The sequence below is a fragment of the Balaenoptera ricei genome, chromosome 3 (genome assembly GCF_028023285.1).
Source record: "Balaenoptera ricei isolate mBalRic1 chromosome 3, mBalRic1.hap2, whole genome shotgun sequence".
In the NCBI taxonomy this organism is placed as follows: Eukaryota; Metazoa; Chordata; class Mammalia; order Artiodactyla; family Balaenopteridae; genus Balaenoptera; species Balaenoptera ricei.
Genome location: NC_082641.1, coordinates 154760438 through 154784753, shown reverse-complemented (window position 1 = coordinate 154784753; position 24316 = coordinate 154760438). Strand labels below are relative to the sequence as shown.

The following is a 24316-nucleotide window of genomic DNA, read 5'->3' as shown; positions in this document are numbered from 1 at the left end:
TTCCCCAGCCCCCCATTTACGGCTTCGGCTGCCATTGGTCATTCAGCAGGCGGCACCTCTGACCCCGAAGCTATGGACACCACACCTCCTTCCCGGGCCGTCACTGTCCATTCTGCCCCTGTTTTCCCCAGCCCCCCATTTACGGCTTCGGCTGCCATTGGTCATTCAGCAGGCGGCACCTCTGACCCCGAAGCTATGGACACCACACCTCCTTCCCGGGCCGTCACTGTCCATTCTGCCCCTGTTTTCCCCAGCCCCCCATTTACGGCTTCGGCTGCCATTGGTCATTCGGCAGGCGGCACCTCTGACCCCGAAGCTATGGACACCACACCTCCTTCCCGGGCCGTCACTGTCCATTCTGCCCCTGTTTTCCCCAGCCCCCCATTTACGGCTTCGGCTGCCATTGGTCATTCAGCAGGCGGCACCTCTGACCCCGAAGCTATGGACACCACACCTCCTTCCCGGGCCGTCATTGTCCAGTCTGCCCCGTCTCCAAGTAGAACTACTACCCATTTCACACCGCTGCTCCAAGTTCTGGGAACACACCACCCAGTGGTAGCAATGCCTCAGCCCGTGCCTCGACTCAGTTACCTGAAACGCCGGCCAAAAGATAGACCAACCTTTCAAAGTTATGACAGAAAGCTGAGTAAGTTTTACGCTTGGAATTGCAATTACTGTTATTAACAAGCACAACTGTAGTGCTTAGACTACAACAAGTACTATTCTAAGTGCTTAGCAAATATTAACTCACTGAATCCTCATAACGGCAACCCTGTAGGTATGTAATATTCACCTTTTTTTGGGGCAACTGAGGCCCAGAGAGGTTGAATAGCTTGCCTAATGCCACACAGTAAGTAGGTGGCAAAAACCCAGGACTAAAACCAGACCGTCTAGACTTTCATCACTTTGCTGTGTCACCTTATTATAAGTTGTGGTTAGGGAAAGGACTAAACTGACAAGACTCTGAACTAGAGAAGGGAGAAATGAGAAAATGGGTGATCCTAAAAACTAGAGAGGATTTAGGCTCAGAAATTTCTGGTGATGAGACCCGGAAGAACAAGAACTTGGTTGGAATATTAACTTGGGGTAGTATCTGAATCCATCGAGAAATGGTCTTGTTTTCTTTAAAATTTAGAAAGGCCAGTTGGATGAAGATGAATGAAAAAAAAAGTAGAAAGGAAAAGAGGAAGGTGCCTTAAGTGAGACATAACCTCTTCCCTCTAAGTACTGGGGTGGGCATCCTGTGGGAAAGGATGGAGCTCTCTCTACCAGGTTTGTCACCAGGATGAACAAGGAGAAACATGGCAACCACTGTACTGGTTTTGATGATCCCTCAAAACCAAGGCTTCAGTTTCCGAGAACGACCTACAGTAGCGTACCTACCATGTGTCAGACATGCCACCAAGTGTGTTTCCAGGCACACATTTTAATTGGAGAAATAGTTCCTATGAGGTACGCATTAGTTTCCTAGGGCTGCTGTAACAAATTACTACAAATGTGCTTGCTTAAAACAAAACACACTTATTTTCTTATGGTTCTGGAAGAGAGAGGTCCAAAACCAGTTTCCCTGGGCTGGAACGAGGAGTTGACAAGGCCGTCCATCCTCCTTCTAGAGGCTCCAAGGGAGAATCTGTTTCCTTGCCAGCATTCCTTGACTTCTGGCCACATCAATCCAACCCCAACTTCATCATCACATTCTCTTTGGAGTAAAAACTTCCTCTGCCTCTCTCTTATGAGAATACCAGTGGTTACATTTGGGTCCATCCAGGTAGTCCAGGAGAATCTCCCCATCTCAAAACCCTTACTTTCATCCCACTGGCAACGTCCCTTCTGCCATTTAAGGTGACATTCACAGGTTCTGGGGATTAGAATGTGGACATTTGGGGGCAATGGTATTATTCAGTCTACTACAAGGTAGATACTATTATCTTTCTCAGATGCAGGAAATGAAGTTGAGGGAAGCAATTTGTCTCAGGTCTACAATTTCCAGAGTAGAGATTTAAATTCTGCCAGTGAGACTTTAGGACACACTCTAAACAACTTTAATCTGTGTCCTGAACTACTGCATAATCCTTGGTGAAGAGTCACACTTGGGTATCAAGACCCAATTGAATACAACACTATGTACTGTCTCACCTTTCACTTTATTTGCCTGCTGTATTCATAAGTCTTGCCCAGAACACAAGAGTTCAGAAAATTGTTATGCAGGTTTACTAAGAGAACGCATTTACTGTTTGATGTGCGTGGAGTAATGGAAGGTTTTTTAAAATAGAATATGCCACCAAGTAGTGTTATCACCATTTTACACATTTAAACAACCTGACAACAACAACGAAAAGCTACAGATGCAAAGGTGTCAGGGACATGTCTAAAGGTTAACTGCCAGGAAAAGGGCTGGAACCAGATGCCAGATGCCCAGGCCTGAATTCATCCTGTCCAGTCCTGATTAAGCACCTGTTCAGACGGCTTGTGGCTCATCACCCAACACCTGAGTCTTTATATCCCAGCTTCAAGACGGAAATTAGCCGAGGGATCACAGATACTGTGCTAATCACTAATTCGTAATCTGCTATCCCCATCCTTTGTGGGACAGAAGTGGGCACTTCTAAAATCCTTTTCTGCTTGAGAAAGAGCAGAGCAGCCTTTGCTCCTCTGGCTGTGGCCTACTGTGCTTTGCAAAGGTGATTTGGCAAGTGCACCTGCAAACCCATCTCCAATATCACACATCTATGGAAAATTCCAGTCAGGTTTTGGACCCAGTCACAGTACATTTTCCTGAGGATCAGTAATGATTTGCTGAGGATCAGTAATGCTCTCCATATGCTGGCTGACAAGGCCATGACCTCTGCGCTTACTATATACTCCCTTTGTCAGCTCCGCTCTGACACAGTTGTCCGTGGGATTCCTTAGGAATATTGGAGGTATTTAGGCACAATTTCAGGGGCCGCTCTTGCCTGTTTCCTCTCATTTCTTAATCAACATTTCCCAGTTGAGACTATAAATAATTCAACTTGGGTGGGTTATCAGAGGCATTCTTCCCTACTCTACTCCATTTGAATCTCTGTGCTCTTCAAGTTTCACATACGTGGCATCACATATTTCCCATCATCGCTGTTTTCAGCAGTCAGGGCTACATAGGTCATTGGCAAGTTCATTAGCCTTTCCATTTCTTTCCCTCTTGACTCTTTAAGAGTGATTTGCTAAAGACTGTCCGCTTCGATGTTTTACAAGGCTCAGTGGTACAGAGGCAATATTGGAATTCTGCCCTGGAGAAATAGACATTCTGTTCATTGTTCTCCTCCTCTTATAGAACAGGAAAGAGATGCATCTATCACACAGTTACTCAAGGTTTCTCTACTTGCATTGCCAAGGATCTTCATAAGACTGGTAATACTCACATTTTCTGTTGGAAGGTAAGTTGCATTCCATAAAATTAAATCCACACCATATGAGAACTTTAGTCTAACCTCTCATCTATTGATTCATGAGGTTTGACTCACTGAGATTTTCCCTCCTCATACTATTGTGAAGAAGAGGAATTGTTGGCCAAATCCATGGTCAGATATTTATATTTGGTTTCCCAGTTTGTCAGTTATCTTTATGTTTGGGTTGCCTTTTGCTGTGCAGAATTCTTTAATTTTTATCAAGTCAAATCAACTCGCCTTTTTCTTTATGATATCTCAGTTTCATGTTCTGCTTAGGGACAGACTTCCTCATAACAAGAGTATGATTTCTCATCCTATCTTACAGTCTTCTAGGTATTTGTTTCTTGCAATGGAATGTTACCCAATGTATGCTACACATGCAGTCCTCGCTCTGAACAGTTTGCCCATGCATGAATTTCAGTTACCATGATTTAGTTAAATAATCCCAGGACCACAACAAAACCATCAAATTTCAGTTACTGCCATATTAACTGTGAGGAAGGGCATAAAGTACAAACTTCACAGCTAGTTCTTAACTCCACAAATCACCCGGGATATAACAGATGTGTATCATGGTCAGTGAACAATCAGGTCCCTTCTTTCAAAGTCTGTAGGTGATTGGTCACTGTGCATGTTATTCAGTTCACATACAGCAAGGTCCATGTATTGCTTAGAATTGAACCGTTTAATCTTCAAGTATTTTGGAATTTTCCAGCTTTGTTTTTGTTCTTGACTTCCAGTTTGACCTCGCTGCAGTCTGAGAACAGACTTTATATGATTTCTGACATTTTAAATTTGTTAGAGTGTGTTTTATGGCCTAGAATGTGGTTTGTCTTCGTGTGTACTCATGTGAGCTTGAGACAATGTGTATTCTGCTGTTGTTGAAGTAGTCTGTAGATGTTTATTGTATCCATTTGGTCGATGGTGTTGCTGAATTCAGCTATGTCTGTACTGAATTTCTCCCTGATGGATTTGTCCATTTATGATAAAGCGGTGTAGAAATCTCCAGCTATGATAGTGGATTTATCTCTTTCTCCTTGCAGTTCTATCAGTTGTTGTCTCACGAATTTTGATGCTTTGTTGTTAGGCACATAAACATGAAGAATTGTTATGTCTTCTTGGAGAATTGACCCCTTTATCGTTATGGAATGTCCCTCTGTGTCTGATAATTTTCTTTGCTCTGAACTCTGCTTTGTCTGAGATTGATACAGCTTCTCACACTTTCTTTTAATTAGTGTTAGCATGATGTAGCTTTCCCCAACCCTTTACTTTTAAGCTATATGTGCCTTCATATTTAAAGTAGATTTCTTATATTTGGATCTTGTTTATCGATCCTCTGTGACCATCTCTGTCTTTTAACTGGTGTATTTATACCATTGGTATTTAAAATGATTATTGATATCATTGGATTAATACCTACCATATTTGTTACTGTTTCATATTTATTGCCAGTGTTCTTTGTTCCTTTTTTACATTCCACTCTTTTTCTGCCATTTCTCGGTTTAATCAGGCATTTTATATGATTCACTTTTCTCTTCCTTGAAAATCCAGACACGATGCACTGGTGAAATTCACTGCAGTACATAGTCCTTTAGAGATGTGGTGTTATAGAAGCATTGCATAGTCTTATGATTAGGTCTCAGTCTTATAATGAGCATGTGCTCCTCAGCTATGAATGTCACAAGTGCCTCTCAGTATTTTCCCTCACCTTAGGTGAAACCCAGTGGCCGGCAGGGGTCACGGTAGGATATTTCCCTTCCCGCAGGTCAGTTAGGCTCTGACAAAACCCCATAGGTTAGGCCTCTGGTAAAACCGTTTCTCCTGAGGGCAGGCCTTATGAAGAACAGCAGAATGCTCTGGTGTATTTCAAAATTGCTCCTTGCACCCTCCCCCTGCCAGAATTCCAAGGGGATTTTCCTTTGACCTTCACCTGGTAGTCACAACCTGGTAGAGCTCAAGAGACAAAAGTCGCAAAAGGATAGGGGCTTCCCTGGAGTTTTTACCTCACAGACTTTTCCACACAAGCCTCCAGCAATCCTTCAAATATAGTTCAGGTTTTCCTACCTCACCATTGCTTTCCACAGAGATTTCTGCTCTTGGGTTTCTGTTCCGGTAAGTTGTTACTCTCTGTATCTGCCATCTGCCTCTCCAGTTTTGGGCACGGTGATTTTTCCTGTGACCTCACTTCTCTAATGAATCTAAGAAGAATTGTTGATTTTTCAGTGTGTCCAGATATTTACCTGTTAGGACAGAGTGGCAACTTCCAAGCTCCTTCCTTGCTGGACTCAAAACTAGAAGTCTCATAAGTTTTTTACAATGGAATAAAACATGTTAATTTTCAGTACTTCTAATGTTTTAGGTTGCACTGTATTAACTAAATACAAGATTTACTAATTTTTTTAAGTCTATAACTTTATAACAAACAAGAAAGTTTCTAGTGTTTTTGTCAGAAAGATTTTAAGGTCATAGAACAATAATATTTTCCCCATCAATCACTGAGATCAACTTTGCACAGTTCAGCTTCTGTGATCATTTTTATAGCTCCACAGTGAAGACAGCCTGTACTTTATTTACCCTATATTTTATTTCTCACATATACATGGGTTCCGATTCTGCTTGAATAATCTACTGATGTACTGTTACAGCGTATTAGATTCTTTTAAACTACTGAAATTTGGAGTGTGTTTTGATATTGGATATGGACATTTCTTTCCTCATTCCAACTTTATCCTACTTGAAAAAATCTGCTTTATGGTGATAAATCCCTCTTGATCATAATGACTTTTTAAAAATATGTTGCTGGAATCTATTTGCTAATATTACTTAGGACTTAAGATCTTCAAAGAAATGTGCTTCTAGTTACTTTTTGGGTAAATTTTCCATATCTGATTTTTGTATTAGGACTCTTCTAATTTTTTAATACATTGGAAAATAACTGATGTCTTTCTAAGGTGTATATCTTTGATTATATTTTCTAATTTCCTAAAGCTTCTTGTATTCTCTACTCAAAACAGGAAGTAAATAATGGCTACATATAACTAATCAGTAATCAGCCATTTTGTCCAGATTTTCAAATGTGTTGGTATAAAGCTACCATAGTATTCTTCCGTAATTAAAAAAAAAAAAATTCGCTGTGTTATAGCTAGCCCCATCTCGAACATATTTGCCAAATATTGCTTATTTTATTGGTCTTTCTAAAGAACAAGCTTTTGGTTTTATTTGCCAAGTTTACTGCTTTTCTTCTCTAGTTTTGACTTTTCTCTTGATTAATTTTGTCCTTCCACTCTTTTGGATTTACCTTGTTCTTTTTCTACGTCTACTGTCCAATGCCTGTAGCTTCAAGAGCCATTTTCAGCAACTCAACCAGCTCTGCCAGCTGTGTCACGCCCACTTCATCATACGCCATTAGAACTTAATCTCGTACACTGGGTGAAGACTCAGCAGCCTTATTTTGCTTTCAAAATTGTTCTATGGCCTTGGATCCTTCTTCTTCTCCTAAATTACCACTATCATCAGGGAAAATTCTAGTGGGCCTAGAATTCTAGGCTTGCCTTTCCTCCAGTTTCATAATAAAAGAAAAAAACATTTCCACCCTTTTTTTGATGTTGATCGAAAATTTAGCAGCACTTCTTTGCACTGTATTCAAATCCCGAAATACAAGCAAGCCTTCATGCACACAGGCTCACTGAAATGTCATAATTTTAAACTATGTATGACCTTGAACAGTGACCTTGCCAAATACTCTACACTCTTCCTAGGTGTTCAGAGTTTTTCATTCCTACATCTTTTACACATGGTCGATTTGTGTCGTAAGTTCTTCCTCCCTCCCACTTCTGAGTATATATCCAAAGGAAACATCATCATTTTTGAAGAGATATCTGTACTCCCACATTCACTGTAGCATTATTCACAGGAGCTAAGGTATGGAAACAACCTAAGTGTCCATAGTAGATTAATGGGTAAAGGAAATACGGTATATATATACAATGGAATATTATTCAACCTTAAAAAAGAAGAAAATCCTGTCATTTAAGTCAACATGGATAAAACTGGAGGACACGATGCTAAGTGAAATAAGACAAAGACAAATAGTGCATGATGTCACTTATATGTGGACTCTCAAAAAACAAGGAAATAAATCAACTCTTCCCTCCCTGGACATTTTCCTCAGCAGAATCTAGCAGCCTCTACTATGAGTCTTATCTTTTTTTTTTTATTGTTTGTACCAGATCACAACCCCAGGGAACCTATGTATTTACCAATGTATATCTAGATTATAGTTTACCATTGTTCTTTTTCTTTGTAATTCATTCCTTCCACTTCTGGCATCAGAACCTCATTTTTCCTTTGGAGGAGTCCTTGTGATTCAGGTAGGCTGTGTGTCTCCTCCCTAGGCTGTGTGACTTGGGGTTGGCTAGACACAGTGTTTTATATATACTCTATATGTCCTAAGTACTTATTTCTCTGTTTTCCATCATTTTCCCTCCAAATTTTAGTGTAGTTATTTTTTAACTGACATTTGTAATCCTTTCTTTTGTTTGACTAAGGTACTGTTCAACCGATCTTCTGAGTGCTTAATTTCAGCTTTTTTAATTCTAGAAGTTTCTTTTGGTTGCATTTCACAAATACTATCTGCTTAAATTGTATATGTTGTCCTTTTTTTAATACATTAATCATAATTTTAAATAATAGTTTCATTGATATATAATTTACTTTCCATATTATTTAAAGTGTACAATTTAATGTCTTATGCATCTGCCACCACCATCAATTTTAGAACTTTCATCCACCCCCCGAAAGAAAAAGAATCTATTATAAGTCACTCACTCCCCCATATCTCCAAACCCTAGGCAGCCACTAATATCCTTTGTCTCTACAGATTTGTCTAGACTGGACATTGCATACAAATGGAATCATACGATTACTTAGCATGTTTTCAAAGTTCATGCATGTTGTAGCATGTATCAGTACTTGATTTCTTTTTATGGCTGAATAATAGTCCATGGTGTGGATATTACTATGTTTCATTTATCCATTCACAGTAAATGGCCATTTGGGTTACTTCCACTTTGGGGCTCGTATGAATAATGCTGCTGTGGTTAGGTTTACGTGCAAGTTTTGTATGCAGGTCTAGATTTGTTTTTTAAATTAACAGACTATTTCGGAGCAGTTTCTGGTTTACAGAAAAATTAAGCAGAAAGGACAGAGTTCTCATACTTCCTTACCTCTCACCCTAGTTTCCCCTATTATTAACATCTTACATTAGCGTAATACATTTGTTATAGTTAATGAACCAATATTGATACATTATTACTAACTAATGTCCATGCTTTACTTTAGACCTCACTCTTTGTTTTGTACATTTTATGATTTTTGACAAACGTGCAATAACCTGTATCCACCATTACAGAACCATACACAGGAGTTTCTCTGCCTTTAAAATTCCGGGCTTCACCCATCCTTTTCTCCCTCCCCACAACCTCTGGCAACCACTGATCTTTTGACTGTCTCCACACTTTTGCCTTTTCCTAAATTTCATACAGCAATCATATAATATGCACGTAAGCCTTTGCAGACTGGCTTTTTTTCACTTAGCAATATGCATTTAAGCTTCTTCCATGTCTTTTCGTGGCTTCATAGCCTTTTCTTTTTAGCGCTGAATGCTACTCCTTTGTACGGATATACCATAGTTTGTTTATCCATTCGCCTATTGAAAAACACCTTGGTTGATTTCAAGTTCTGGCAATTATGAAAGAAACTGTTATAAACATCCATGTGCAGGTTTTTATGCGGACATAACTTTTCAGTTCCTATGGGTAAATACCAAAGAGCATGATTACTAGATCACTGTATGGTAAAAGTATGTTTAGTTCTGTAAGAAACTGCCAAGTATCCTGCTAGCAACAAATGAGAATTCCAGTTGTTCTGCATCGTCAACAACTTTGGGATTTCAGTATTTGGATTTTAGCCATTTGAATAGGTGTGTAGTGGTATCTCACTGTTGTTCTAATTGAAAATTCCCTGATGACATGGAACGTGTAGCATCTTTTCATATGCTTATTTGCCATGTGTCTATTTTCTTTGTTTAATCATAGTTGTTTTGTTTTGTTTTTTAACCGCCTACTAACTCTTGTCCTCCTGTGTCTATTTACATTGTCCTTTTTTTTTTTTTTTTTGAGCTTTTAATCATTTAGTCTTTTTCCTGGTATGTCCAATTATTTTTTATATTAAAATTGGGCTTAACTTATTTTAGGAAACTATTAAGATACCTCCACATTCTGGATGCTGTTATCGTTCTCTTGAAAAGATTTCCTTTTGCCCATGGCAGACAGTTACTATAGGGACTGGAAACCTTAGTCCATTCTCAGTTTGAGCTCCTTCAAAGCTGTTTTTCAGTCTGTGTGAAGGTTGCTCTATTTCTGTCTTGTCCTTCCTCTACGGGTGTTGCCCTTTGGGATTACCATGTGAAAGTTTGGATTCTCCCTATTCCCAACTACCCTTGTATTTGTTAGGCTTTAAATGTAATGGTTCCGCCAGCCCTGTGAGACTAAGGATACGTGTAGCCTGTCATTCCATTAGTTGTTGCTTTTAGCTTGAGCTCTTGCCGTTTGGCTTCTGTGGTTAGAGTCTTTTGAACTCCTTGGCTTTTCAGTTCCTAGGCTGTATGAGTTGAATCAGCAAATGCCCCGAGGAGAAAAGCTGCACCAAATGTCAAGCTTGCGTCTGTGTTTCCCTTCTCTCCAGAACTTGGCCCACATGTCTCGGTGTCTCGCGAACATTCGGATGCCGGCGAACAGATGTTTTCTTACTTTATCCAGGTTTTCTAAAATTTCTTTAGACTTCACCTGATCTTACGTTATTACTGAACTATCATCTCAATTATCCCTAGGAAGAAAATTTACAATTTTATGTTTTATTTTTTTATTTTCTATATTAACTCAGTTTCTGTAGAGACCTTTTACCTGATTGTTCAGTCTAGTTCCTGTGTTACCAGTAAGATGGAGATAGGTGGAGGCTAAGAATATTGGGGGGGAAATCACTGATGAATGATAATGTCTCGTTCTTTTTGTTCTTCCTCTCCTTATTTACTCTGGCAGCCTACATTTGCCCTTCTTGATTTGACCCAGTTGCCCAAATAAGCAACCCACTCTGGCAAAGACCTGACTTTACTCTCATAAATGTCTGCATGTTAGGATTAGCTAGATGATGACCACCATGCCAGAGTTCTTTGTGTGACCAGTCAGAATGGCCATCATCAAAAAATCTATAAACAATAAATGCTGGAGTGGGTGTGGAGAAAAGGGAACTCTCTTGCACTGTTGGTGGGAATGTACACTGATACAGCCACTATGGAGTACAGTATGGAGGTTCCTTAAAAAACGAAAAATAGAACTACCGTACGACCCAGCAATCCCACTACTGGGCATATACCCTAAAAAAACCATAATTCGAAAAGAGACATGTACCACCATGTTCACTGCAGCACTATTTACAATCGCCAGGACATGGAAGCAACCTAAGTGTCCATCAACAGATGAATGATAAAGAAGATGTGGCACATATATACAATGGAATATTCCTCAGCCATAAAAAGAAATTGAGTTACTTGCAGTGAGGTGGATGGACCTAGAGTCTGTCATACAGAGTGAAGTAAGTCAGGAAGAGAAAAACAAATACCGTGTGCTAACACATACATATGGAACCTAAAAAAAAAAAAAAAAATTGTTCTGAAGAACCTAGGGGCAGGACAGGAATAAAGATGCAGACGTAGAGAATGGACTTGAGGAGATGGGGAGGTGGAAGGGTAAGCTAGGATGAAGTGACAGAGTGGCTTGGACATACATACACTACCAAATATAAAACAGATACTAGTGGGAAGCAGCCACATAGCACAGGGAGATCAGCTCGGTGCTTTGTGACCACCCAGAGGGGTGGGGTAGGGAGGGTGGGAGGGAGATGCAAGAGGGAGGAGATATGGGGATATATGTATATGTATAGCTGATTCACTGTGTTATAAAGCAGAAACCAAGTCACCATTGTAAAGCAATTATACTCCAATAAAGATGTCTAAAAAAATGTTAGAGAGTAAAAAAATTCAAAAGAATTGGCCACACTCCTCCAACAGATTCTCTAACATTCAGCAGAAGAGAATTCACACTGAATCTGGTTTATGAGTAAAAGACAAGTCAACTTTAAAGTGGATCACAGATGACAACATTTCTTTTCCATGTGCCTGCTTTGGAGCCATATTTCTGCTGACCACTCAAAAACTTCCTCTTGAGTATTCTGTGATATATTAGAACCAGGAATAAGGGATGTTAGTGCTGGAAGGGTCAGCCGGTGGTCTGCCATTTAATTCACATATCCTTTCTGCACCAGACTCTTTTAAGATCATTGAGTTAGCCTAAGAATTTTGAAGCTGTGGAATTCAAGACAGTACATTACAATATGCCAATATTACTATTGTCCTGCTCTGACATTCCTCACTGACGGACAGATGAAGGAGGAGAAGGAAGGGCAGTCACCAGTAACTGAGAGTAAATGAAACTGGAATATTATAATTCAGTATCATTTGAGTGACTGAATTGGCTGGCAGAGTGTTCTCCAGTTAAGGGTGAGGAAAGATTAATTCTGCACATGACACCACTACTGTATTTATACAAGTCTACTGGGACAGTTGTTTGCCTTGAATTGTTTTCTTCATTCATTTCGGTCAGACAGTTGTGTTGACTGATTTTCCTTTCTGATGTATGAAATGGCTGTTTGACTGAATTTACCATTTAATTTCCACTAATGCACTGTAAAAACAATACATTAGTCAAATTGGATTGGCAGGTATGAAAATGTTTACCCCAGAACTAGACAGAAATATAATATTGCCTTCTACAGAAATGTAAGTCATATGCCCTGGATTTGGGGGAAATGTTCCAATTTTAACTATTTTGCCACTTTTCAAACATGTAGGGTCACTGATCCCATAGTAAAAATAAGATCTGTGAAGTCCAGATAAAAATAGTTTTGTGTCACTCTGACAATCACATAACACAAAAGAAAAAACTATTATGAGATAAATTTTACTGAGTTTCATACTTATCAAGAGGTGTTTCTGTGTAAACTTCTGAGTCTTATTCTACAAGTTCTTTAGGAACAAACATTTCAAATATATTCATAGAAAACCCTCTTTATTTATAATTTCATTCTTCCAATGTTTATAGTTACTATGACAGGCCATTTCTCCATGTCCCATCCCATGGTTCTCTGCTCCCATTGAACATTTGGAAATTGGTGGCATGAGCAGGATAGTGAAGCAGTTTTTGAGATTATTGAATAATGTTGATGTTATAAAGACTGCTTTCTTCCACAGTTGACAAACTTATTATGGTACCGATGGTTGGATACTACTCTTAGAGATGAAAAAGGTCTTAAGGCATCTTCCATATTCCATTCACCAATCTGTGTTCTTGTTCAAAGCAAAATTAATTCCTTTCAAAATTAACATATTAGCTTAATAATAATTTTTTTTTAATTTTTATTTATTTATTTATTTATTTTGGGCTGTGTTGGGTCTTCGTTTCTGTGCGAGGGTTTTCTCTAGTTGCGGCAAGTGGGGACCACTCTTCATCGCGGTGCGCGGGCCTCTCACTGTCGTGGCCTCTCTTGTTGCGGAGCACAGGCTCCAGACGCACAGGCTCAGTAGTTGTGGCTCACGGGCCTAGTTGCTCCGTGGCATGTGGGATCTTCCCAGCCCAGGGCTCGAACCCGTGTCCCCTGCATTGGCAGGCAGATTCTCAACCACTGCGCCACCAGGGAAGCCCTTAATAATAATTTTTAATCTTAAAATAATCTATCTGTGAGAATGGGAATTTTTGGTGGGAAAAAGTGACAGAAGATGGGACAAGGAGAGAATTCATAGAAAGACAAAACAGAATTTTTTTTTTTTTTAAACAAAGGATTCTGGGTTTTTTTTTTTTTGTTTTGTTTTTTTTATTTATTATTTATGGGTGTGTTGGGTCTTCTTTTCTGTGCGAGGGCTTTCTCTAGTTGCAGCAAGCGGGGGCCACTCTTCATCGCGGTGCGCGGGCCTCTCATTATCGCAGCCTCTCTTGTTGCGTAGCACAGGCTCCAGACGCGCAGGCTCAGTAATTGTGGCTCACGGGCCCAGTTGCTCCGCGGCATATGGGTTCTTCCCAGACCGGGGCACGAACCCGTGTCCCCTGCATCGGCAGGCAGATTCTCAACCACTGTGCCACCAGGGAAGCCCCAAACAGAATTTTTTAAATGGTGGGTACGAACTTCTGTTTCCAACTATATCAGTTTACCTTAGGAAAACATACTAGAAAGGCCAGATAAATCATAAGCAACATTTGACTGTGAGCGTTAGAAAGCTACTGAGGTAGCCATGACCTAGAAGAGTAAAATAGAGAAAGAAACTCACTGAAGTGAGAACAATATTCTGCACGTGCTTTTCTAGCCCAGTCATTTAGAAACTACCGATGAAGAGCAAAAGTCTGAGAAACCAAATGTGACTCCTAAGAGGTAGAAAAGCCAGTAGATCTTAGGACAATGTCATAGGACTAAGGAAACCAGAGTTGGAATTGAGAAATAACAAGGCAGCTAGAATTTTAAGGACCAAAATCACAGAGAGAGTAAAGATTCAGAGAACTGAGCTGGATTCAGCAACAGTGTTCCCTTGCAGTATTTTCCATATATAAATAGGTAGACAAGGCAAGATGCTAAGAAGTCAAACAAAAGCTAACTGAAGTCAAAGCAAAGACTTAGTTGGCTCATAATGCTGAAGAGACAAAACGGGGGTTCAGAACCTATGAAAGATTTCTGGCCCAATGGAAAACTAATGATATGAACTAGGACATTGGAAGTCTCTACATATGTGTGTGTGTGTGTGGGTGTGTGTGTCTGTGTGTTAGGAAGGTTGATGCAACGTCTACATTGAACCTGATAAAGAAGGAAAATGAGTATGAAGTTGGTCCAGTGACTGAGGTGTGATGGTCCCCTCTGCTCCCTACCTAAGAATAGGAAATTCTCTCCTCAAGAAAATACAGTTGGGCTTCCCTGGTGGCGCAGTGGTTGAGAATCTGCCTGCCAATGCAGGGGACACGGGTTCGAGCCCTGGTCTGGGAAGATCCCATATACCGCGGAGCCACTGAGCCCATGCGCCACAACTACTGAGCCTGCGCTCTAGAGCCTGCGAGCCACAACTACTGAGCCCACGTGCCTAGAGCCTGTGCTCTGCAACAAGAGAAGCCGCTGCAATGAGAAGCCCGTGCACCGCAACGAGGAGTAGCCCCCGCCCGCCGCAACTAGAGAAAGCCCACGTGCAGCAACGATGACCCAACGCAGCCAAAAATAAAATATAAACAAAGAAACAAAAAAAGACTTGTCAGAAGTCATTTATCCCCAAATATAGGATTTCTAACATCAAATTTGATGCCTTGCATGTAGCATCATGCTTCCTCTCCAAAGTAATAAAACTGAATTTTTGTAATTTTAAGAATATTAGACATGCCATGTTATATTAGACCTATAGACCTTAATCTATAAGCAGTCATTTACATTTGGAATGAGATCTGTAGACAGCGATATATATTCACTTTTTAGGACTTATTTCCTTCTCAAGCTTCTATTTCTTGCTACAAAGTAAAACGTTTTGTTTCCTGTTAAAGGAGTTCTAGGCATTGTCAGTGGGTAAGGTTTGTGGTGGTAGCCAGAGTACAGAGATCCTGAACGTGGGGACATCCTTTTGCCATTAAATTTCTACTGTGCCCGAAGCTGGGTTGAATAGTTTTAGGCTGTTTGAGGTCCCAGGAAGACTCTTTGCCCACCCAGGGAGCAAAAGGCCCAGGAAAATTTCCATGTGATTTTAGCTGGACCCCATTTACTGGATGATTCATCCTTCCTTTCCTTAATTCCACGCCAGCTTTCTTCACCTAGGTTTTCTCCTTTTCCCGAGACCATTCTTATCGTGATCTCTTGTTTCACCACCTGTGGCTTAGGACCATATTTCTCCAAGTGTGGGCCCTTGAGCAGAAACATCAGTTTGTTAGAAATAGAAATTCGGAACCCACAAAATCTGCTTAGTCAGAAACTCGAGGGGATGGGGCCCAGCAGTCTGTCTTTGACACACCTTCCAGGTGATTCTGATGCATGCTCAAGTTTGAGAACCATTGGTGCAGTAGTTAATTTTTTTTTTTTTTTTTTTTTTTTAGCATTCCTCTAACCTTTCAAAGTGATTTATGAATTTCATCTGACTTACCACCCTTTAGGACAGCATTTTTCTCGCAGTGCTTTGTTTTTGGCCAAAATAAAGGGTTCCGTGGTCAGCTGGCATGGGAAAGACTACATTCTTATGCGTACTTACTCTGTGCCCCCCATACCCTACCCCCAAAGTAGGTAAGGATTCTGGGGTCAGTTGCCAGGTTTCAAATTTTAGCTCTAACATTTAGTAGCTACTATTACTGCCACCTACTTACCTTAGTGATCTTTGGGGGAGTTACTTTCCTCTCTGAGCCTTTACTGTCTAGCTTGTAAACTCATGGAATAAAATGGCAATTACTTCTGTAGGAAGTTGTGAAGACTAAACAAAGTCATGCACATACAGTGACTCAGGTGGTGTTTGGCACGTGGAGAGCTTCCTTGAATGTCGTGGATCATACTGGCTATGACCCTTGTCATTGCCAGGACTGTACTAAATAAATAAATAACTCTCCGTCGGTTATCTCTGGCGCTTGGCATTTCACTGCTCATTTCTAAACCTGAACATTTGCCGTGTGCTCCATTTTTCAATATTATACAAATGAGACTAGTTTTCACTAATATCCCGAGATAAACTATATTTGAAATTTTGCTTATTTCTTCCTTTTGTTTTCTGCCACCAAGCCACTTTCCTATCTGGGGCAGAATATTTCTTTTGATAGTGATTTAATATTTTAAGCCTTTGTTGAAGAATGTTGCCTAAGATGTGTCGAAAGTCTAAATCAACATTATTTCCTGCCTCAGTTTATTTACCACTTCAAAAAATTTCAGGTGTTTTATATCTATTTCTCTTTATAGATACAGAATCTACCTATAGATATAGAATTAATACAGATATCTATAGATTCTATAACTTTACGGTGTTTCTTCTATTAGGTTATTTTTACTTCAGTGTCTGAGTCTATTCTTAATTAAAAATTCCCTCAACCTACCCTATACTTCCAACAAATCCACAATGAATCTTATTTTATTGGGTCTTCTCCGGAGCCTTTGTAGGAGCCAAATTTGGGGCTATTTGGATGATTCTATCTAACTTTGCCTACAGATTCATAGTCGTCCTCAAGAGCATCCAGAACTCTGGTTGGATACCATTCCATCCTGGTGATTTATTTCACTTTTGTCAGTTAGGACGAGTACAACCCTTGCATTTTTATTTCTTTACTTTAGCATAGTTGGACTGCTTCATAACAAAATTTGTATCCAAATATCCCCTTCAGTAAAATATATCAGAATTTTGATTTATTCTCTTTTCTATCTTTTATTCATCCATGTACTCATGTTTGTAAGTCCAACTGATTCTTGGCTGGCTTTCTACCAATAATAAAAGAAAAAAACAACAACCAGAAACTTGCAAAGTGCTGGCTGGCGCGGCTGGGGTCAGGGTCTGGCAGTGTCAGCGGGGGCTGTGCGCGCGGCACCCGGCACCCACAGGCTTCCTCCACTGAGCACCCGTCGCGCTTCGGCTTCCAGATGGAGAAATCAGTTATTCTACTGCTCTGGATACAATATGTTTTTAAGATCTCAAAAAGTTTCCATTATATACCAAAGAATAAACAAACAACAACAATTTTTATTGAATGGGATGAATTTCCTAAGGGAGGAAGTCCTGAATTTTATTTTTTAAAATACCAACTTGTTAATAATTTTGCTCAAAAAAATGTGAAAAGGATTCTCGCAGACCCACAAAAGCTTCCAAAATCAATAATAACACTAGAAGAAAGTGAAGACTGTCACATCATTATACAGTCCATAAAATATGGACAAATTTTAAGTGAAAAGTCATTTCAAACCCGTGCAATATCAACTAGAAATATTAAAACAATAGCAACAAGTACGAGTGTTTCTTTTAACTGGAGTGTTCTGTCTTCCAATGACACTTTAGTGTCAATATCGCTTAATAATTCTTCACAAATTATGCAAAATAATGTCATGTTTTATGAGTGGGATGATTTGAAACCTGCCACCTTATATGTTTTTACATTTGAATTTAAACAATTGCATTTGGATTTTATAAATATATTTCAGAGACTGGATGTTCAAATTGAAACAGGTTCATGTTCACAAGGATGGGTAGCATTAAAAAACTGTTATAGAATTAGCAAAGAGAGTAAGCCATGGAATATAGCCCAGCAACATTGTAAGTTATCTTTAATTTCTGCACACCTTGTGGATATAAAAAATGAAGAGGAAAAAAAATTTATGTTTTCACATCTCAGGTCAAAGAATCAAATAATAATATGGACTGGTCTTAATGATTTGAAGAAAGAAGGTCATCTCACATGGACAGATGGATCATCTTTTGGTCTTAAGAAAAATGAAATTTTTTCTTTTCCACTGCTACCCAAGAATGAAACAGATTGCTACATTTTACAGCAAAATGCAACTGGATCAAACTATTTCTTTACAAGATTTTTCTGTTATGTTCCCTTGCCATATATTTGTGAATATGAATGTAATTATTTTATTAGTATTCTTATATTCACACATCTTACTCTTTTATTACTTTAAAGACAGAATTATAATTTCTAATAAAAATAATTCTCCTTTAAAAAAAAAAAAAAAAAAACAACCACCAGAAAGTCCTTAAATTTTTTTTTTTTTTTTTTTTAGCATTCCTTTAACTCTACAAAGCGATTTATGAATTTCATCTGTCTTACCATCCTTTAGGACAACATTTTTCTCACAGACTTTTGTTTTTGGCCAAAATAAAGGGTTCCATGGTGAGCTGGCATGGGAAAGACTACATTCTTATGCGTACTTACTCTGTGCCCCCCATACGCTACCCCCAAAGTAGGTTAGTGATTCATAATTCACAGTGGCATGTTGAAAGATTCTGAGATGTACTGCATAAAGAATCTAATAGATTAACTTTGACCTATTCACACCCCCCACCCCCCCGCATAAACACCTATCATCATCCCATGAGCTAATGTTGGATAGGACACCTCTGTGACCTTTTGGTTTAGGAGTTTCCTTATTCTCTTTTGGTCAGTCTTTGTGTGTTTAGATGTACTTCTCTTTTTGTCTTTGCTTATTTATTTCTTTGCTAGTTAGACTTGCTGGGTCTGTTTTCCTTTTGCATTCTCAATATTCATTTGAAAATTTTGTACTTGAACTTTCTGTAACACATCTTTGAAACGATTCCTTTCCTCTTTCTGTCATCTGGTGTCTGAGTGATTGTCTTTTTGTTTTCATGTTTCTTTAGAGTGTTAGCCCTGGATTGGGTCAGATAACTTATGGGGAGTACTTACAATGAGTTTTAGGTCTTGTACTTGTGAATATTTCTTTTTTCCATTTATGCTTTTCCCATACTTATTTTTTTGATAGGCTTCTGTGACCCAAGTTGAAATTTTATAATAATTTACTTTGAACAACAGAATAACTTTTGTTATCTTTCTGTATTCTATGTTGAAATGGTTATTTTCACACTTTTAATAAGAATGCTACTTTGGTACTACTGGTGGTTATAATGGTTTCAGCTGTTTTTTTAATTTACTTAATAGTTGATGTAAGATTTTTAAGCTTCATTGCTTGTGATAGGGAATTAGCAACTAAAATAGTATGTTAACATTTATATTTTCCAGTGAACCTACTCAGAAATTCACTTTTCCTTCACAGAATTTGTAACAGAACTTCATATTGCCTTGCAGTGCTTACTGCATACAAGCTATGCCTATGCTCTTGTTTCTGCTTGCAGGCTCTTGCCAGATGTCATTTTGTCAATGACACCCATTCCTACCACTGCATTTGAAGTTGCAGACCTCCTTCCCCACACTACCTGTTCCCCTCTCTACTTCATTTTTGCCTTTTGTGTTGATCAATATGTAACAAACTATGCATTTTATTTATTCATTGTGTTTGTTCTCCTTTAATACAAGGTGAACTCCCTGAGGGCAAGTGTTTTCATCTGTTTGGTCACTGCTTTGCCTCTACTGTCTAGAACAGTGTGACACATTATGGGTGCAGAGTAAGTTTTTTATTGAAGTACAGTTGATTTACAATATTAATTTCTGCTGTACAGCAAAGAGACTCAGTTACATATATATGCATTCTTTCTCATACTTTTCCATTATGGTTTATCACAGGATATTGAATTTAGTTCCCTGTGCTGTATAGTAGGACCTTGTTGTTTATCCATCCTATATATAATAGTTTGCGTCTGCTAACCCCAAACTCTCAATCCATCTGTCCCCCACTGAATTCTTGATTTAAAAAAAAATTTAATCTCAGGAGATGTAGAAAATGCATTCCATAACATTCAGTATCTATTCATGATACAAAATGAACAGACTATCATTAGAAGGTATAAGTATTCAGCAGATGTGATATTTAATGGTGAAACATTGAAAACATTCTTTTGTAATATTGAAACAAGATAAGACACCTTTCACCAACAAGATAAGATAATCCTTCTTTGCAGCATTATATAGGAAGTCTTACACAGGAAGAAAAAGAAGAATTCTTAGCATTGGAGAAGAAGAAACTGCTATCACTAGTCATTGAGGATATCTTGTCCCTGTAGAAAAACCAAAAGAATCTACAGATGAAGTATGCGAATGAATAAAAGTGGTTAGCAAGTATACTGCAAACAAAATCAATATACAAAATCAATTGCATTTCTGTACTCTGCTACAACTATTTAGAAAAGGCAATGAGATACCATTTATAATATTATCACAGTTATAAAGTACCTAGGAATAACTCTAGCAAGAATAGGCAACAACTATATGGAGAAAATTATAGAACAAAGACACTTAAGAAAAACTAAAGGAATGGAGAAATAAATCTTATTTCAATAGAAAATTTCAATCCACAGAAGATGTGATTCTCCCCAAATTGTTTTAGAGGTTTTATGAAGCTAAAATGAATTTCCTTCACCTCCCTCCCCCACATAGAACATGCGAGCTGATTCTTAGCAGCAAATGGAAGAGTGAATTGGGGGTTTTTGACCTACTAGATATTAAGACTCGCTTTTATAAAACTCTGCCAATTAAGACAGCATGGTACTGAGCAGAAATAAAAATAGATGATTGGAAGAGATTAGAGAAGCCAGGAGCACAGCCGTACATTTATGGTAAAGAGGAATATATAAATATATATGTATATGTTTTGGGGGTCAACCTTTAAGTTCTCTTAGCAAATTATAGTTATACATTGCAGTGTTATCAACTAGTCACCATGCTATACATTAGAACCTCAGAACTTATTCATCTTACAGCTTAAAGTTTCTAGACTTTATTTTTTTAGAGCAGTTTTATGTTCACAACAACATTGAGTGAAAGGTACAGGGATTTCCCATGTACCCCCTGTTCCCACATAGGTATAGCCTCCACCATTATCAACTACTCAGCAGAGAAGTATATTTGTTACAATTGATGAATCTACATTTACACTTCATTAGCACCCAAAGTCCATAGTTTACATTAGGATTCACGCTTGGTGTTGTATGTTCTATGGGTTTTGACTAATGACATTATCCACCATTATGGTATCACTTAGTTGGAATCAAAGAGTATGTATGTAGCCTTTCAGATTGGCTTCTTTCACTTAGTAATAAGCATTTAAAGTTCTTGCATATCTTTTCATGGGTTGATGGCTTATTTCTTTTTAGTGCTGAATAATATTCCATTATCTGGATGCACCAGTTTGTTTACCCATTCATCTACCGAAGGGCATCTTGGTGGCTTCCAAGTTTTGGCAATTATGAATAAAGCTGCTATGAAACATCTGTGTCCAGGTTTTTGATGTGGACATAATCTTTCAACTCCTTTGTGTAAATACCAAGGAGTCCGATTGCTGGATGGTATAGTAAGAGTATGTTTAGTTTTGTAAGACACTGCCAAACTCTCTTCCAGAATGGCTGTACTATTTTGCATTCCCACCAGCAATGAATGAGCGTTCCTATTACTTCACATTCTTGCAAGTATTTGGGGCTGTCAGTGTTTGGATTTTCATTTTTCTAATAGGTAGGAGCATTGTCTTTAATTGGCGGGGGGGGGGGAATAAAGGAAGTAACTCAGATATTCATTAATATCAATAGAATGATCTTGATTAAGCATGGTCAGTCCCTGAACTAGTGTCCTCCCGGACTGGGGAGTGCAGCGCGGGGCGGGGACTCGCGGAGAGGAGAACAGCGCATCAACCCCAGCGGGAGGCGCGCAGGTCTCGGGATGCGGAAGGCGGGCCGGCGCCGTGCTCCTCTCCGCCCCCGCGAGCGAGACTGTCCCATGCAGCGGAGGGGCTGACCTCCGCGGGCGGGCCTGGGAGGGGCGCCGCGCCGGTGGTTCAGGGTCGCCCGAGGCTAGGCGCGAGGCGGGCACTTGCGCAGCGCGGGGCGGAGTGCGAGCCGGGGCCGGAACCGCCGCGGGTGGGGAAGGGCGGGGAGGAGCCTGGGAGCGCGCCGGCCGCCGCAGGGGGAGGGGCGGGGCGGAGCCGCGGCGCGCGCGCCCGTCGGAGGGGGAGGGACAGAGCAGCCATTGGGCGCGCTCAGTGTGGCCGCTGCGAGCGTGGGGCGAGCGTGGACCGCGGCGCGGCGGTGCGACTCCTTTCCCGGCCCTTCTCCCCTCCCCAGGCGAGGGCACCGTGTGGCGGCGGCGGGGCCAGCGAGGCCGGAGGAGGCGGCTGTGCCCGGGCATGGTGGTCTGGGGCAACGCGGAAGGTGAGCGACCCCCGGGCCGGCGGCGGGGGTGGGGGCGGGGTGGGACTGGCCTCGAGTCGCCGGGCGGCGGCCCAAGCGCGGGCGGCCTGAGGCGGGGCGGGGGCGGCGCGCCGGCCTGGCCCCCGCGGCTCTTGGTCTCGCGGCCTGGGCGGCCCCCGAGAAAAAAAAAAAAAGAAAAAAGAACTTAAAAATTGAGAGTTGCATATATAGTAAAATGGCATGAAACTATACACAAGCATTGTCCCAAAACCAGTTTGCTGGTTTTGATACTGTAATATAGTTAGGTAAGATGTAACCATTGGAGGAAACTGGATGAAGCATACATAGGACTTCTCTGTACTATTTTTGCAACTTCTTTTTTACCTCTGATTTTTTCAAAATGAAAAAAAATAGTCAACAGTTTTAGTGCTGTTTTCTTGTAGATGAAATAGTGTCCCTCCATGAAAGCAATGAATTACTGATAAAAACCGAGGGCTACATCTCAAAAACATCATATTGAATAAAAAAGTAAATAGCATAAAAAGATATAGTATAAAGCTCAGAACATACAACCTAAACAATATATTATTTAGAGATATAGCTATGAGAAAATTAACAAGAAAAGCAAGTGAATGATAAGACACAGACTTGAAGATAATGTTTATCTCAAAGGACTAATGGAGGGTATGTGAACAAGAAAAGGGATTCAGGGTCCTCAAAGGTGATTGTAATGTTCTTTTCCTTAAATTTTTATTAATCAGTATTTTATAACAACTCTTAAGTCTTAAAAATGTATAAACCTGATCTTTAGCATTTAATAATCACCTTTATTGAAAAGAGTAAAATTAAGTGAAAGGTGAATAAAATTCAGCAGCATTAAACATGTTTGATAGAGCATATAATTATAAGAGCATCTAAGAGAAGATTGGGTTCTAGTTTAAATTCGGGTCTGACTAATTTGGGGTTAGTAGGTTTGGGTCAGTGGTTTTTAAAGGGCGGTCCCTGGGCCAGCAGCATTAGTACCACTTAGATATTTGTTAGAAACGTAAATTCTCAGACCTTACCCCAGACCTACGCTCTTGGGGAAGGGCCCAGCACTCTCTATTTTAACACAAACCCTCCAGGAGGTTCTGATGTGCACAGACTTTTGAGAGTCACCAGGAAGTTCAACTTTCTCACCCATAAAATTAGAAGATAAAACTAGATCAGTGTTTCCCATAGTGTGGTAGATGTAGTACTGGTCATGTGCAAGATGTTTTTAAGTGATAGACACATCACCATTTAAAATTTTATTTATTGTAATGTTTGTTAGACTAGTACAGATAGATTACCAAACCCATAAGTTCACTGATGTTGTGTCATACATTGCTAAGTTAAAAAGAAAAGAAAGGAAAGGAATCAACTTAATGTAAATATAAATAATAAGGCAAAATAGTAAGGTATGTATAGCAGAAAGTAACACAGCATTGTAAATCAACTATACTCCAATAAAAATTTAAAAAGTAAGGTGATATGAGAATATCACAAAATTCCTGGGGTTAGTTCTTAGATATTAAAGTTTTGGTAGTCCTGAAGAGGATCAATCTTGAAAATATTTTCCATTCTAAAATTCTGAGACTTCATGTGCTTGCTTTTCTTACAGATCTGCCTCCTTAATTTTGCTTTTTAAAATTCAAGCTAATACGTTAAAAATTTAGTCCACACAGCTTCTGTTGGGAGAGGAATGGCCTGTTAATGTGCTTTTGTATTGGGGGATACTTATCTGAGATTGAAAATTTAACCATAGTTAATGGAAAGTGTGGATAATTCACATGCGAATCATTAAAATTAAATATATTAAGGAGAAATCTGTTTTGAAAACATGATTTAATTTTAGAAGCACTTTCTTTCACTACGTGTAGTATTTATAGTGGAATAGGCAGATGGTTTTATGTAAGGAAATGAAATGAGGTTTGTGGACAGTAAGAAACATATTTTAATAATT

General features: G+C 39.5%; 2 protein-coding genes across 3 annotated transcripts in view; both read left to right on the top strand.

Moving 5' to 3' along the window:
• The window catches only part of LOC132362731 (ELKS/Rab6-interacting/CAST family member 1-like), a 177451-nt gene that overhangs the window by 108976 nt on the left and 44159 nt on the right, over positions 1-24316 (top strand).
• Positions 206-21423, top strand: LOC132362736 (uncharacterized). Of its 2 annotated transcripts, none has more exons than XM_059917722.1 (3): positions 206-646; positions 3311-3413; positions 19393-21423. In XM_059917722.1, exons 1-3 carry the CDS (start codon positions 319-321, stop codon positions 19565-19567), a joined length of 606 nt encoding a protein of 201 aa, XP_059773705.1. In that variant the 5' UTR covers positions 206-318; the 3' UTR covers positions 19568-21423. The 2 variants fall into 2 exon arrangements, with proteins under 2 accessions (XP_059773705.1, XP_059773707.1); XM_059917724.1 differs by lacking the exon at positions 19393-21423 and adding an exon at positions 6762-7994.

What these genes read in the sequence shown, in the direction of transcription:
- LOC132362736 (XM_059917722.1), top strand. Translation starts at nt 319, where the DNA reads ATGGACACCACACCTCCTTCCCGGGCCGTCACTGTCCATTCTGCCCCT. An exon ending in AAGTTATGACAGAAAGCTGA is followed by an intron (nt 647 to 3,310) that starts GTAAGTTTTACG and finishes CTCCTCTTATAG; the next exon opens with AACAGGAAAGAGATGCATCT. An exon ending in CTCACATTTTCTGTTGGAAG is followed by an intron (nt 3,414 to 19,392) that starts GTAAGTTGCATT and finishes TTCTGCTTGCAG; the next exon opens with GCTCTTGCCAGATGTCATTT.